Raw genomic sequence first — 13,673 nt, 5'->3', positions numbered from 1 at the left:
AGCTCCACTGTGGAACCTCCCCGCATATCAAGGTAGTAGTAACAATCACAGCAATGGCAGCTGACCTTTGCTGTTGGGCCGTATGGTTCCCTGTTTTGAACAGGTGATTGTCATCTTTCCATTCGTCTCTTGAATTGTCATCTTGTTCACTGATTGACTTGCCAGTTCCCTGTCTTATGGTAGACAGGTGATTATCTGAGGCCAATCGCAGCCTTATGCTGCTGGATCGGTGGTGAATTGGTCCCCTGTAAGTCAGGTGATTGAGCCTCGCATAGAAATCGCAGCACAGCTGCTGGACTGGCTGTCTTGTTTCCTGCAAGGGGGTTGATGATTCCAGAAAGCAGTCAATTGTAGTTATTGGCTGCTTCTGGATATCATTGCTGGCCTTGCAGAAACTTATTAGGAACTTGGCTGGATTCCCTTGCATTGAAAATGTAATTTGTCAAATGTCCTGTTACCCCTGTAGCTCCTGCTTACATTAAAAATGTATAGTGTGGTATGTATCCTTTACCATCTGAATAAGAACTCGATTTAAAAAAAACTCAATGCATTATTTTTAATTTATTATTTCCACATTTCCTTGACACCCATGACAGAAAATTTAGCCATGTTATGGTATATTAAGTACTCTGCAATTTAATCTGAGTGAAAACGTGTCATATTTTAACTTGTAAACAAAGACAGAATTCAAGTTTGTTGGCACTAGCAAAGTTCCGTGCATTTGATGTCCAAATGTGAATATAAGCTAGCGAAAAAACAAATCACATACAGAGCGAGTAAAAGTTTTCACAACCTGACAATCAGTGAACCACTTCAAAATCATACAACTATTGCTCATGCATAATACTGACTGTCCATAATAATAGAACTGAAAAAATCAAGTTGAAAGCCCAAATTCACATAGATTTTAACATCATTTACTCAGCCAAAAAAGAACAAAAAAAAACTACCGATAATCTGTTACAAAAAACACTACCTTCATACAATCATTGAGACTCTAGAATGAGTATCCTTTAAGATACACGTATCACATACACTCTAATATATGGTTAGGAAAACGCGAACAAAAGCATAAATTTGTTTTAAAAAATACATAACTTAATAAAAACAATAGAATAGAATTGCTCATTCACACTGATAAAGGGGATGAATAATATTTGTTAGTCACACACATAATGCTAAGCAAGGTCTTTGCAATATCCAAAGTGAGGAGACAAAAATATCAAAACTAAATACACGACAAAATCACAGTTCTCTATAATAATTAATGTATGACTTTATACTTGGTGGCAAAGGAAGTTGCTGTATCTTTGATCGCATATGTAGTACATATGCATTGGTCATCTGCTTCCTCTGCTCTTGGACTGGCAAATTTTTTTTTCGGTCTTTCTTTGCCATTTCGGCAAAGGTCTTACCATTTCTCCGCCGACGCCGGAATCTTTCCGTGCCAATTTTGTAAGCTAAGTTGGGGTCGTCCTCAGAATCAGTATCTGAGGCAAGATCCAATTCTGATTCTAAATCAGAAGAAATGCCCCATGAATTAAGGACATCTCCAATCCCACTGTCCACTTTCTCCTTCTTTGCTCCACTCGTTTTCTGACCAGAATGAGTTACTTTACCGTCACCAACATGAGTGGGATTACTTTCACTTGGACTGCTACTAACTGAGGGAGACACATGCACAAAACTGGTTGACTGATTTGGATCATCACTTTCTTCCATCTCAGCTTCTTTACGTTTGTTTCTTTCCCTTATAGTAACAGTACCTTCTGAATGTTTGTTTTTAGGTTTGTTAGACCCTGACGGAAATTTGTCAGAGATAGGCCGATCTACATCCATTGATGTGTCAGACGAATCATCTTGAGGCCTACTTGAGTCCGAACTACGAGCTACTTGGTCTTGTGCAACCGAATGAGATTCCGTTGTATGTAACAGTGTGTCCTCAGCTTTGTAAACTCTTGTTAAGCTACTAATGCTGCTACTGGAATCAGATGGATCATCACTGTCATCAGAAGATGATTCTTCAAGCCTGATCATGAAGCCACGAGGTTGGTGTTCAGTGCTAGTTGAACACGATGAACCACTAGCATCATCTGCAACAGGTCTATCTGAACAGAGTGGGCTGGAGGTACTGCCTTCAGCTCTTGATGAAGTAGATGTGTTATCATCCCAGTCACTATCAACATCTCTTCTGTCAACTCTATCCAAGTAAGCAAGACTGTTGAGACTGTTCAGAAGATTGTCAGATTCAAACATTGGCATAAAAAGACGCTGCAAAGTTCGCTGTTTCTTAGACTTGACTTTTGGTGCCAGAGGAATTTTAAGTTCTGGATGTTCATGGTCAACAGCATTTTGCAGAAGAGCTCTGATGGTGGTGCGACAAGCATCCATCAATGAAATAGGTTCAGCAATGGCTGTAAAAATGTTAAATCATAGTAAATTTCTTTTTTCCACTGATAACACTAGGGCTCTTCAGTGATTCAAAGACAATATACTTACGCAATAATACAGTTGTTGATGATTGGGGTTCTATTAAGCCAGCAAATGCCACAGGTTGTACTGACTTTTTCTCCCATGTTGTTTCTGATAGACGAGTGACTTTCAAGAGGCGATCTTTTAAAATGTAAACCAGAATGCCTCCCACCTGACAAATAATGATAATAATAGAAATAATTCTGACAAATATTAAAACTCTTTACAAAATGCAACAATCAGAACTTTTTTTTCTAATTACCTTCACAAAGTTTTTGATGTAATTTTCATAAGATGGAGGACATGCTGCACCACAATAAACTCGATCATACTTGAAGGAACAGGCATCTAACTGTAAACAATTACCTGCAAAACCAACAAGTTTTGAAAGTGCAGTCAAAAATGTCACAGCTCATGTCATTTCATTACAATTTCTTTTTCTTGTAACTTCATACCTTGAATGAATTTTGGCTCACAAAAGCCATATTTATCAATGGCTGCAGCAGTTTTTTTGAATTCCTCTAATTTTTCCTGAGCATACAGCACTACATCATGATGAATTTCTACCCCATGGTTTATACCATAAGGCCCTAAAAAAAATCAACCAATTCCCATGAGCTAACTGTAGTTAAAACCATCCTTCTGTATTTGTGAGACCATGTGTACATACCTAAAATCAGTCCAGCCATAGTGCTCATGTAACCAGTGCCTGAGCCTAGATTTAAAAAGCTCATGCCTGGTCTCAGATTCAGACTTTCCATAACATCACAATAGATACATGGTGCTGACAAATGAATATTTCCTGACTTCCAAGGTAAGTCTGTGTAGGCACTTTCACGGCCTTGGGCAGTGAAATACATTCCCCGGTCCACAGCACGAAAAGCTCGCTCAACACTGGATGTCTTGATGAATTCAGCTGACACTAAGTTGTCAACCAAATCATCATTATTGACACCAGCACTGACTGAACCTCCCATCTTTGTTTGCTTTTATAAAAATGGCAGAGTTAAAACTCCATAGAGAGCCAAACACAGTGTACCTGGAACAAAACCATAAGAAGTATTTGTAAACGTTATATTTTTTGGTGTGAACAAAAAAGAACGAAACATGAGAAGGTAGCAAGGATGAACACAATAATTGAAAGGATCTGGGTTATCTGCTATGATAATCAATGCAAGAGGCTTGTGCGAATCAAGCATATCAGACAAGGGGTTGCTTCAACTATGAGGACTAGATCATGGCAAAGGCTACTGGAAGAGGACCCTTACAAAATTAGACATCTAACGCCACAGCAGTGTTGCAGCGGAGTAAAGTGCTGCTGTCCACCGCAAGTAAGAAACCAAATGCAACTGTGAGAGGATGCAATCTGCAATTCAAATGCACTTCCCAGTTCAACAGGGAATGAAGGAGGGCAATGTACTTTCACTAGTATACAAATGAAAACAAAAGTAGTTGAAATGCAACCAGGAAGTTAGATAAACTGTACAGTAAGATGCCACCACTTTTGAAACTGATGGGGCACTGTGAAAGTGGAAATTAAATTTCTATCCAATTGATATTGGAAAGACACTTGGCAAACATCTTTGCTCTTTGTGATTGTAAGGGAATAAGTACAACCAAAACGCAATTTCACTGTAAGCTGCTTTTCTTCAAACAATTTTATATCTTTTTAGTTTGGTTCCTTAATTTAAAAAATGAACAAAAAGTTACAATTTGTAAAATTTAAACGCCCAAATCTGGCGACTTTTTTTTCTGTTGTTGTCATAGAAAAGGGAAATAGACATATTTAGGCCTATTGACAGCCGGACATTGACCGCGTAATTTTATTGATTAGTCGTATGTAAAACAGATTCAAACATGAGAATAACAAAGCATGGGCTTTTCCATGGCCCGTGAAACCAAGGTTCAAATAGGATGTTTTTTTTAGCAAAATCTGTAGGACTCGCCTTTGACACTTGGCTTGGGCTCACATCTCATCATAAGTAGCACATCATTTTCATTCTCACGACAAGCGCACAAGACCATATACAGCTTACCTTGCAGAAATAACAAAGTAAGGAGCTGCTAAAAACGGCTAAATCGCTCAAAAAACTTTCCAAACGTGCTAAGTGACACGAACCAAACAAGACTGAAGCTTTTGCCTCCCGATCAGCTGGCAAACAAAACAACGCACTCCCAACCCAACGCACTGCGCACTGGTGCCCGTGCCCGTAGTGCTGCCAGCCAGTGCGTTTACTCTAGCTCTAGATTTTTTGATGACGTGGGGCTGGGTGGGAGCTACACAAATGACAGCGCCCAAATAGTTTTCTAAAACGCCGATTTTTGTTTCCTTCGAGAATCTGGGCCGCCTTTAAAATCTTGAAGGAAGGGGCACCCAGAAACCTAAACCTAAAATCAACGAGCCTGTCCACAAAACCTGTTTCCGTTCTCATAGCCAAATCGATAGAATGTGTTTTATTTCAATATGACTAGTTTCCTAGGTGAATATCTTGTTTAAAAATATACTCTTCATTCGGAAAGGTGATTCTGGCGTCGGTTGTCTATGCTAGCGTTTCTTAGAGAGCTTTTACCAGGAAAGTTGAAACCAACTTCCGATTTGGTCTGTTTGAATCACGCGCGCTGCTTGTTCTTCCCTTGTTCCTCTCTCAGGTTCTACTTCGGGACGGTCTTCAATTGTTTTTCACTTTGTCTCCAACACAAGTTTCATTCATTTTAGGGGGTTTTGCTGATTAGGGTTTTAAGAAAACTACGATCATGGCTACTAAATTAGGAACGAAAGTTTCCACCCTGTTGAAGTACTCTTCACCACACAATGTCACCCGAATGGTAAGCATTATGGACCTCATTTTCTTTCGTCTGCAGTTGTGGTCCAGGTTTGCCAAATATTTTACTGAATTATTTTATATTCCAATCTCACACCCAGTTCATTTCCCGATTTTTTCTCATTTATATCACTTCTGTTAACGTCCTGGTCTAGTATCTTGAACTGCCATGACATTGATTTATTGTAGGAGCGTTTATTTCTTCCCATGTCGAGGTTAGGAAAGACAGTAACTTTGCTGTATCCTTCATTTACAAAAAACATATTCTTTGCTGTAAATTGTGATATTTTTATCACGCATTTGTTGCACAGCACGCCTTTCTTTGTCATGCTGATTTTTCTTGCATTTGATTTTAGCTGTCGCAGGCAGCTCCAGCACCATTTGATCTGCAGCACTCAAACCCATTCGCAAAGAAAGTGGTAGGTTTTCTTGTAATGTCTCATTTCCGTTCATCAAGGCAACGATATTGAATTTTATCTACTTATTCGCCTATGCCCTAGGATGCCATTCCTGTTGCCAAATATGGTGGGCGCCACACAGTCACGATGCTACCTGGTGGAGGTATTGGTCCCGAGATGATGACCTATGTCCGTGAAGTCTTCAGGTTAGTTCTTATGTGTGGGTCCTTTATGAACCCATATCATGGTAAAACTAAGATGTCTGACAACTTCCATGATCAACTAATAGTGATTTGAAAGTTGGACATCCAATGCCTTATGCTGGACCATATCATGTGTGTTTTAGGTATGCTGGAGTTCCTGTTGACTTTGAAGTTGTTCAGATTGATCAGAAAAGTGAAAGTGACGAAGATCTGGAGTATGCTATTACTTCTATTCGCCGTAATGGTGTTGGAATCAAGGGTATCCTTCTCTCACTTCTTCTTCTTGGAACTAAGATTTTTACTTTTACCATGTATGATTAAATATCTATTTATTTTTTAACAGGAAACATTGAAACTGGCAGTGCGAGACCGGGTGTATTGTCTCGAAATGTAGGTCTTCGCAATGAGCTGGATTTATTTGTTAATGTTCTTCATGCCAAATCACATGCTGGAGTCAACTCTAGACATCGGGACATTGATGTTTTCATTGTGCGTCAGAATACTGAGGGTGAATACGCTATGTTGGAGCATGAGGTATAACTGTGTGTAATATGCATTTGAATTTCATATTAGACTTTCATTTCATTGTTATTTGAATTACATCTCTTTATTTTCAGAGTGTTCCTGGTGTGGTGGAAAGCATGAAAGTTGTTACTGAAGAGAACTCCGAGCGTGTGGCTCGTTATGCATTTGAATTCGCCCGCAAGAATGGCCGCAAGAAGGTTACCACCGTGCACAAGGCTAACATCATGTATGCATAATTTTATTCATGAAAGTAAAATTTATCAGTTTTGTGGGTAAAGTGTTGACTGTATAAATTTTCATTTGACTTTTAGGAAGCTTTCTGATGGCCTCTTCCTTGAAGTATCTAGACAGATGTCAAAGGAATACCCCGAAATTCAGCATGGTGATATGATTATTGACAACACTTGCATGCAACTTGTGTCAAATCCTCACCAGTTTGATGTAATCAACACGACCAACTTGTATGGCTCTATTGTTTCTAATGTTATCTGTGGTCTCATTGGAGGAGCTGGTCTCTTCTCTGGCAGAAACTACGGTGACCATGTAAGCTTGAAGTATTGTTCTAATATTTTTTGCGAGTCTGGTGCTTATATCTTGCTGATGACTAGTCTCTTATTTCTTTATTAGTATGCTGTGTTTGAGCCTGGTACTCGTAATACTGGCACTGCCATTGCTGGAAAGAACATTGCCAACCCCATTGCCATGCTTCAAGCAGGCGTTGATATGCTCCACCACCTTGGCCATACTAGCCATGCTAAATTGATTGAAGATGCTATTTACAAAACAATCAATGAGGACCGCATTCACACACCTGGTAAGTAGTTAATATTTTAAAAAAAAAAAACTCAATTGACACTAAATATTAAAATTATTCTGATCGCCAAAACTCTCATGGTCAGCATAATTTAAACTTTTTTATCTTAGGCAGGTATGTGAATTGCTCAAATATTTAAAATGCCTTATTTTGCAGATCTTGGAGGCCAAGCCACTAGTATTGATGTGGTTCAGAACATTGTGAAATACCTGCAACAATCCACCAGGAAAGCTAACTGGTAATGTCCCCCTGTGCATCTATGCATGCTCTATTTTTATTTTAGAAAGTTCCTACTTTCTCTTCTTTTTAAAGGGAATGATGATGTAACTTCTGTAGAGAATGGGATGATTTCAAAGGTTTACTTTCAGATTTATTTAAGAACTATCTATCTAGTTTGGTTCACTCTCTCTTTGGTTTGGGTTTTATTTCCTTTCCCTTTCTGGATGTGATTTGTCCTCTTTATCTTCTTTTGCACCATCTTTTTAAAATTTCAATTTATGTAAACCAAACACTTGCATGTGGTTTAAAAGGTAACAAGAGTAATGTTGCATCACACCTATTTGGGTCTGTTCACCAAAAAGTTGACATTTTGATGTCAGGGTAATTAACCATTTACCAGAAGTTTACCAATTTTCGGAATTTTTCCAAAATGTTTTAGCAGGTTCCTTTCATAGTTTTTGCTGTTTTCTGATAGTCATGCAGATTATAGACTTATTGGTGAATGGCAGGGTTCTTTTGTTTTTCGTCTAGCTTAGCTCAGAGTATTTCGTGATTCTTTTTATTAATGTGGAAAATTGTTGATTTTGCTCTTGACTTATGTTAATTTTGCAATAGTTTGTTTTGACCATTTTTCAATTTTGAGATTGATTTAACCAAAATTTCCCTGATTGGTATATTTGATTGATGATAAAATTTCTTGGTCTACACAGGTCAATGAACTATTGTGTGGAATCAATATAGTTTTCCTCAAATAAATTGCTTATGTTTTCCACATTAATCGAGCGTACAAATACATGTATGTTCTTTGTTTACAGATTTGTCACTTCTTGCTTTAATTAGCTGCCCCACTTGTATCATCTCTCCATGAAGTTGTTCATGGCATACACCCTTGTCTGGTTGAACACTGCTTGTTATATCTTTGTCAGTCGTTTACTTATTGAGCTAGTCAGTATCATTCAGTATTAGATGCACTTTTGTGGTGTAAGGGGTTCTTGGCTTAAAATTCTACAAGACATGTTATATAAGCCTCTTAACATTTTTCATAATCTCTTTTAAAAGTTGTGATCGACTTAGATTTGTCTAATAAATAGTTCAATAAATTTTAATATGGTCTTCCCCTAATTAAAGTAGCGTTATTGGATTCTGAAATGTTATTGGAAGGGGTAATTAACGGGTTAATATGCGATTAATTTTGCTTTTATCACTATTTATTGTTATTTACTCCACTACACAACTATTATTATTTCTTTATGAAGTTTGAAGGTAAGGCCACTGGTGATAGTGCATGGTTTTCTTCCACGGAAATATGTGGTCTGCTGTAACGGGGGTTTATTTCTAATCTTCGTTCCTTTTCAGAAGCTTTTTCTTGCTGATATAACACCCAATATGCTTTTGCTAGTTTGTATGACAAAGACTCATTGTGCATGAAGGTGTCAGCAGCAAATTCGATTATGGTGGATGTTTTATTAATTTGGACTCTATTACTGACAAGATGATTGATGTGGTAGCATGTTTATTTGTGGACTAATCTTTCAGGGTTAGGTATATACAGAAGCTTGGAATTAAATATGGCAACGCTGAATGCCTTACATTAATCCAAAGAATTTGTTTTTGCTGTATTTGATTCTGTAACTTTTGCTTCCATTACTAACTTAAGAGGGTGTGCAACTTGTGTGAAAATTATTTGTTATGCCACTTGTGGTGAATTTTCAACTTTTAGTCCAGATTTTTTTGCAATATTTTATGGTAACAAGTGCTAGTAACATTACAATTTAGTTTTGATCTTGGTAGAAATTGTAATAATTGACTTACTGTGTAAAAGATTTGTCACTTGTGTGTGTTTGTTTAACATGTGCTTAACAGTGGGCTTTATCTGCAAACTGCAAACTGCAAACCTTTTTGACTGCCCTTTTTTGTTACAGGCAAGAACTCCGAGCACCCTTCTGAGGAATTACCCTGATCCTACACACCCCGCTAAAGAACAGCATTTCCCTCGCATTTATGAACTCTTAGTTTCCTATATAATAAGTTATGGCTTCAATTGAACATTGCGGTCGATGTTGTTTGTACAAATGTCACTTTGGATTTTGTCAGTTGCAAGGAATCAATTACATTTGGTGACAGACGTATTGCGTGAATGTTTTGCTCTTGCAAAGACTGTCAATATTGTAGCCACTTGTATAGTATTTATTATTCAAGACTGTCAGTATTATACATTCCATTCCAATGTAAGAAGTATGTACATTTCTTCTTATCTTTTTGCTCCTCTTTTAATTACCAAAGTTAGCTACTACCTTACTGAAGAAGATGTCTTAACAGTTTCAAAGCTAATCAGTTTTTGGTTTTCTTTTTTCAATTGTCATTTCTAAAATGTGCAGGGGAAGAAAGATGAAATTAGATCTTAGCTCAATTTTATCTTTACGTCTTGGCTTTTGTTTTTACGATGAAGCCAGCTCCATTGTTCTAAGCAAAACTCATGAGGCTTTGTTTTAACCATCATGATAGTCAATGCTAGAATGTACAATGTTCTCTGTAGATAGGCAGAACTCTATTGTACATAGGTGCCTGAAATTTCTTTGTTAATGTTTTTTCCAAATAAACTAAAAACACCTTTTTATGGGGCTTATCTTAAATCACATTTCCTCTCATTACTCCTAAATTAATTGGCCTTAATATAATTATCCTGATCAATAATTTTGTATATATCTTCTCGATAATTGACCAAGTCTTCGAGGAAGCGCTGGCTGCTTTCGTTGTGAAGTTTCGTCAGGACTGCTGGCAGACTGTCCAAATTTCCCAATGCAGCGAGCTCCGAGTAGTAATCACCCTGACAAGAGGTGGAATATTTTAAAATAAACAAATTTGCTTGGAATGTTACACATTTTGGTGAACTTGAGAGATTGAGTTGGAAACGGCGGCTCACCTGCAATGGCCCCATCATGTGGGCCTGGCGGTTCTTCATGCCCATGGCGCGCCGCCTCTCCATCTCCCGCTCCGTGTCGGCTAGCATCTCCTCCCGGCTGGGGAGCACCACCTCCCCCTTGAGGGTGCGCACGAACACGCGGGCCTGCAAAGCCAACGGGCCGAGGTTCAAATCCCACCCACAGCAAGTACGTTGTTTCTTTTCTTTCTTTTCTTTTTCTTTTCAACATAATCTGCGGACTGATTCGGTTTTCGTCGCTCTGTCTCTCCCGCACCCACGGGGCGTACGGTGTAGGTGCGACAGGGACGAAGCGATTGGAACGACTCTCGGCATCAGTCTGCCGTACCTGCAAGTCGAAAAGCGAGTTGGCGCACACGTAGAAGGGGAGGCCGACGAGCGCCAGGGTGGGGTGGTCCACGTGCACGAGGTGCTTGTACAGGGGCTGCACGTGGTTGTCCACGACGCGCACGCGGCACTCGTCGCTCAGGAACGGGAAGCTGTACAGGTAGCCCGTGCAGTAGAACAGCACGTCGGCGGGCGCCGTGGTGCCGTCCGCGAACTCGACGCTGCGCTCCATGACCCTGGCCACGTCGGCGGCCTGGCGGACGTTGTCCGGGAAGCGGGTGTTGATGGGCTCCGGCCAGTGGTGGCTCAGCACGACGCTGGCGGCGCCGCCCAACGCCACCTGCGGCAAGGACAAGGACTCTGAACGCTTCTCTTCGACGGGAAGGTCCGAGGGAAGGTCACTGCCAGTGTGGACGCACAGTGGGCCAGAAGACCGGCGCTGGCAGCCAACTGTCACCTCACCTCGAGACAGAGGTCCATGCCCGAGGGGCCCGCCCCGATGACCACCACGTTCTTGCCCTTGAAGGAGTCCGGCGTGCGGTAGTCGTGGCTGTGCAGGGTCGCGCCGAGGAACGAGTCCACGCCAGGCAGGGCGGGCGTGAAGGGCTTGGAGTAGTGCCTGGAGCAGACAGCGGAGCAGCGCGGTTACACCGACGGAGGCCGAACGCCCGGCTGGGTAGGCAGTCCCGCCACTCGCACCGGTCGCGCGGCGTAGGCTATTCCCTCCATCGCAGGCGCTCCAGAGTCGCTAAATGGAACTCGTACAGAGAGTGTGACCCCACCAATGGATTGCTCTCCGAACGAGGAATCCATTGGTGGGGTCACACGTTCGGTTCGGGTCCCAGTTAGCGACTCGGGAGCTCAAATCGCGTCTAGTGTTTCGTCCGCCTGCGCTGGCCTTCTGGCCCACTGTACGCCCCTTACCCGTTGCAGACCATGACGGCGTCGAACTCCTCCTCCTGGTCCTGCTCGGTGCGCAGGTCCCTGGTGCGCACGGCCCAGCCGCCGCCCGCCTTGGGCGCCACGCTCAGGACGTGGTGGTAGAAGCGGACGCGCTCGCGGACGCGGAAGTGGTCGGCGTAGTCGTTGAGGAACTGCAGGATGTCCTTGGCGGGCAGGTAGGAGCGCTCCTGCTCGGGAATCGGGTAGTCCGGGAAGCCCATGATCTCCTTCGGCAGGTTGGTCCTGGGGGACGGCGAGCATGGGACGGATTGAACGGGAAAACGACTCTCGGAATCTGTCTGCTGACGGCGAATCTGTACCCGGTATCCGATCCGGGGTCTGGTACTCGAATCGGATCCGGTCGTGCGACAGGCTACCTACCGGAGGCTCTTGTACATGCTGGAGTGCACCGGCAGCCCGAACTCGTCCTTGCCGACGCGGTCCGTGTACACCCAGGTGCCACCCACGTTGCCAGTCTGCTCGAACACGGTGCACGCGAAGTGGTCCGGGTCCGCCACCAGGTGGCGTGCCGCGGACAGGCCCGCCGCCCCCGCGCCGATCACCGCCACCCTCTTCACGACCATGACTGCCAACATGAACACAACATGAACATGGTAGGCTCATGATAGGCTCTACCAGGAACGAGAAGGTTCGAGTCCCGCTCAGCGACTCCGGAGCGCAAAACGCGTCTGGAGTTTTGGCCGCCTCTACCGGTCTTCTGGCCCACTGTGCAGCGCCCGCCATCCAGCGGGTAGGCAGCCCGGCGAAACGGCTTCGGGTGCGAGCGCACTTGCAAATTTCTCATACTGACGTACGACTGGAATACCGCATTGGCGGTTTATGCAACTGGCATTCGCCGCATTGGCGCAGTAAACGGATAAGCTACGGCCGTAAACTTGTCTGCCAACAGGAGCAGTCGGATCGCGATGACGTCACAGCCGAATGGAATGAGACGAACGGGCGGACTGGCGGCTCCAGTGTACCTCCAGTGGTACACTACTTGCTCACGACGCCTTGCCGTGTAGCCATGGGACGAGACAAACAAGAGCCAAAGCGTTGAAAACCCTTAAAGATCTATTCAGTACGAGAAACACCAAAGGGGCAGCAGGAGCGAGGAGCGCTGCCCCCGCTGGGCGTTTGAGGCAGCCAGGCTGCAGGTTGATTTCGGCCAGTGCCTCGTCGCTCTGTCTCTCTCGCACCCCTACGGAGCGCCCCATAAGTGCGACAGAGACAGAGCAACAGCCACTGCGACTTGAATGGAAAGACTTCGCGCCAAAATGGTGTGTGGCGAGGCACAAAGGCTTGCCAAGTTTTGGTACGATCTAAAAGTCTCTCCAAAACTGTGGTCAGATCACATTTTGACGAGACTTTGTTTCTCGCCTCTGGAGTGGGGAGCAGTCTAACCTTTGGATTTGTAGCGACGATGTGCAGGCTGGACTTACTCGATTGGTGCTGCTGCGAACCGTCTGCGCGCTGCGCTGCGCTCCGCGAGTGTGGCGGGGCGGCGGCGTGTGTGCACTGGGGCCCGCGGCAGCCGGCCGGGGGCAGCCCAGCCGGGGGCCGCGGCCGTACTTTGGGGCCGCCGCGCGCCGCCACCGCCACTGGCGGCGTGCCGAGAGGCGGCGTGGCGCGGCGGCTGCTCGGTGACAGACGGAAGCAGAGGCAGCAACAACAACAGCGGAGAGATATAGAGAGAAAAATCAACAACAAAAACGCTACACTGGATGGCCTCGCGCAAGTGGATTGGTCTCCTCCTCGGCGACACGGCGCGACAGCCCCGCCACGCCCCGCCACGCCGCGCAGGTCGCTTGCCGCGCGAGGCTCACCTACCCCGCGAGGATGAGAAATCGCGCGGTCAAGTCCACCTGCTGGTCCCGCTGGTGCCGGCCGCACGCGAAGAGTATAGATAAGCAGTGTCAGGCCAATGGCCCTTAAGGCTAGGAAGGCGCATTCATCAGTTCAGTTCCAAAAACCACATCCTCAAACCATATGCGACCTCACGGGAGTAAG

The 13,673-nt window shown here is 43.7% G+C and overlaps 3 protein-coding genes across 6 annotated transcripts; 1 reads left to right on the top strand and 2 right to left on the bottom strand.

Moving 5' to 3' along the window:
* Positions 1-546: 546 nt before the first annotated feature.
* LOC117646462 (protein-L-isoaspartate O-methyltransferase domain-containing protein 2-like) lies at positions 547-4,866 on the bottom strand. The gene is made up of 6 exons (XM_034387404.1): positions 4,509-4,866; positions 3,143-3,511; positions 2,928-3,062; positions 2,735-2,838; positions 2,500-2,644; positions 547-2,414 (listed from the first exon to the last, which is right to left on the bottom strand). The coding sequence occupies exons 2-6, from the start codon at positions 3,447-3,449 to the stop codon at positions 1,246-1,248; spliced, it is 1,860 nt and encodes a 619-aa protein (XP_034243295.1). The 5' UTR covers positions 3,450-3,511; positions 4,509-4,866; the 3' UTR covers positions 547-1,245.
* Positions 4,867-5,109: 243 nt separating this feature from the next.
* Positions 5,110-10,068, top strand: LOC117646465 (isocitrate dehydrogenase [NAD] subunit gamma, mitochondrial). 2 transcript variants are annotated; one of them, XM_034387411.1, is made up of 10 exons: positions 5,110-5,298; positions 5,651-5,713; positions 5,795-5,898; positions 6,039-6,154; positions 6,239-6,429; positions 6,513-6,646; positions 6,732-6,963; positions 7,048-7,234; positions 7,391-7,472; positions 9,376-10,068. In XM_034387411.1, the coding sequence occupies exons 1-10, from the start codon at positions 5,227-5,229 to the stop codon at positions 9,398-9,400; spliced, it is 1,206 nt and encodes a 401-aa protein (XP_034243302.1). In that variant the 5' UTR covers positions 5,110-5,226; the 3' UTR covers positions 9,401-10,068. The 2 variants fall into 2 exon arrangements, with proteins under 2 accessions (XP_034243302.1, XP_034243303.1); XM_034387412.1 differs by lacking the exon at positions 9,376-10,068 and adding an exon at positions 8,269-8,594.
* Positions 9,623-13,223, bottom strand: LOC117646464 (senecionine N-oxygenase-like). 3 transcript variants are annotated; one of them, XM_034387409.1, is made up of 7 exons: positions 13,106-13,223; positions 12,045-12,249; positions 11,646-11,906; positions 11,184-11,340; positions 10,723-11,061; positions 10,377-10,520; positions 9,623-10,280 (listed from the first exon to the last, which is right to left on the bottom strand). In XM_034387409.1, the coding sequence occupies exons 2-7, from the start codon at positions 12,245-12,247 to the stop codon at positions 10,113-10,115; spliced, it is 1,272 nt and encodes a 423-aa protein (XP_034243300.1). In that variant the 5' UTR covers positions 12,248-12,249; positions 13,106-13,223; the 3' UTR covers positions 9,623-10,112. The 3 variants fall into 3 exon arrangements, with proteins under 3 accessions (XP_034243300.1, XP_034243301.1, XP_034243299.1); XM_034387410.1 differs by having other exon boundaries at positions 13,068-13,138; XM_034387408.1 differs by lacking the exon at positions 13,106-13,223 and having other exon boundaries at positions 12,045-12,259.
* Between the last annotated feature and the right edge of the window lie 450 nt (positions 13,224-13,673).

The sequence above is a fragment of the Thrips palmi genome, unplaced genomic scaffold (assembly GCF_012932325.1).
Source record: "Thrips palmi isolate BJ-2018 unplaced genomic scaffold, TpBJ-2018v1 HiC_scaffold_19, whole genome shotgun sequence".
In the NCBI taxonomy this organism is placed as follows: domain Eukaryota; kingdom Metazoa; phylum Arthropoda; class Insecta; order Thysanoptera; family Thripidae; genus Thrips; species Thrips palmi.
Note: the sequence above shows the minus strand (reverse complement) of the source record. Positions and strands in the feature narration are given on the sequence as shown.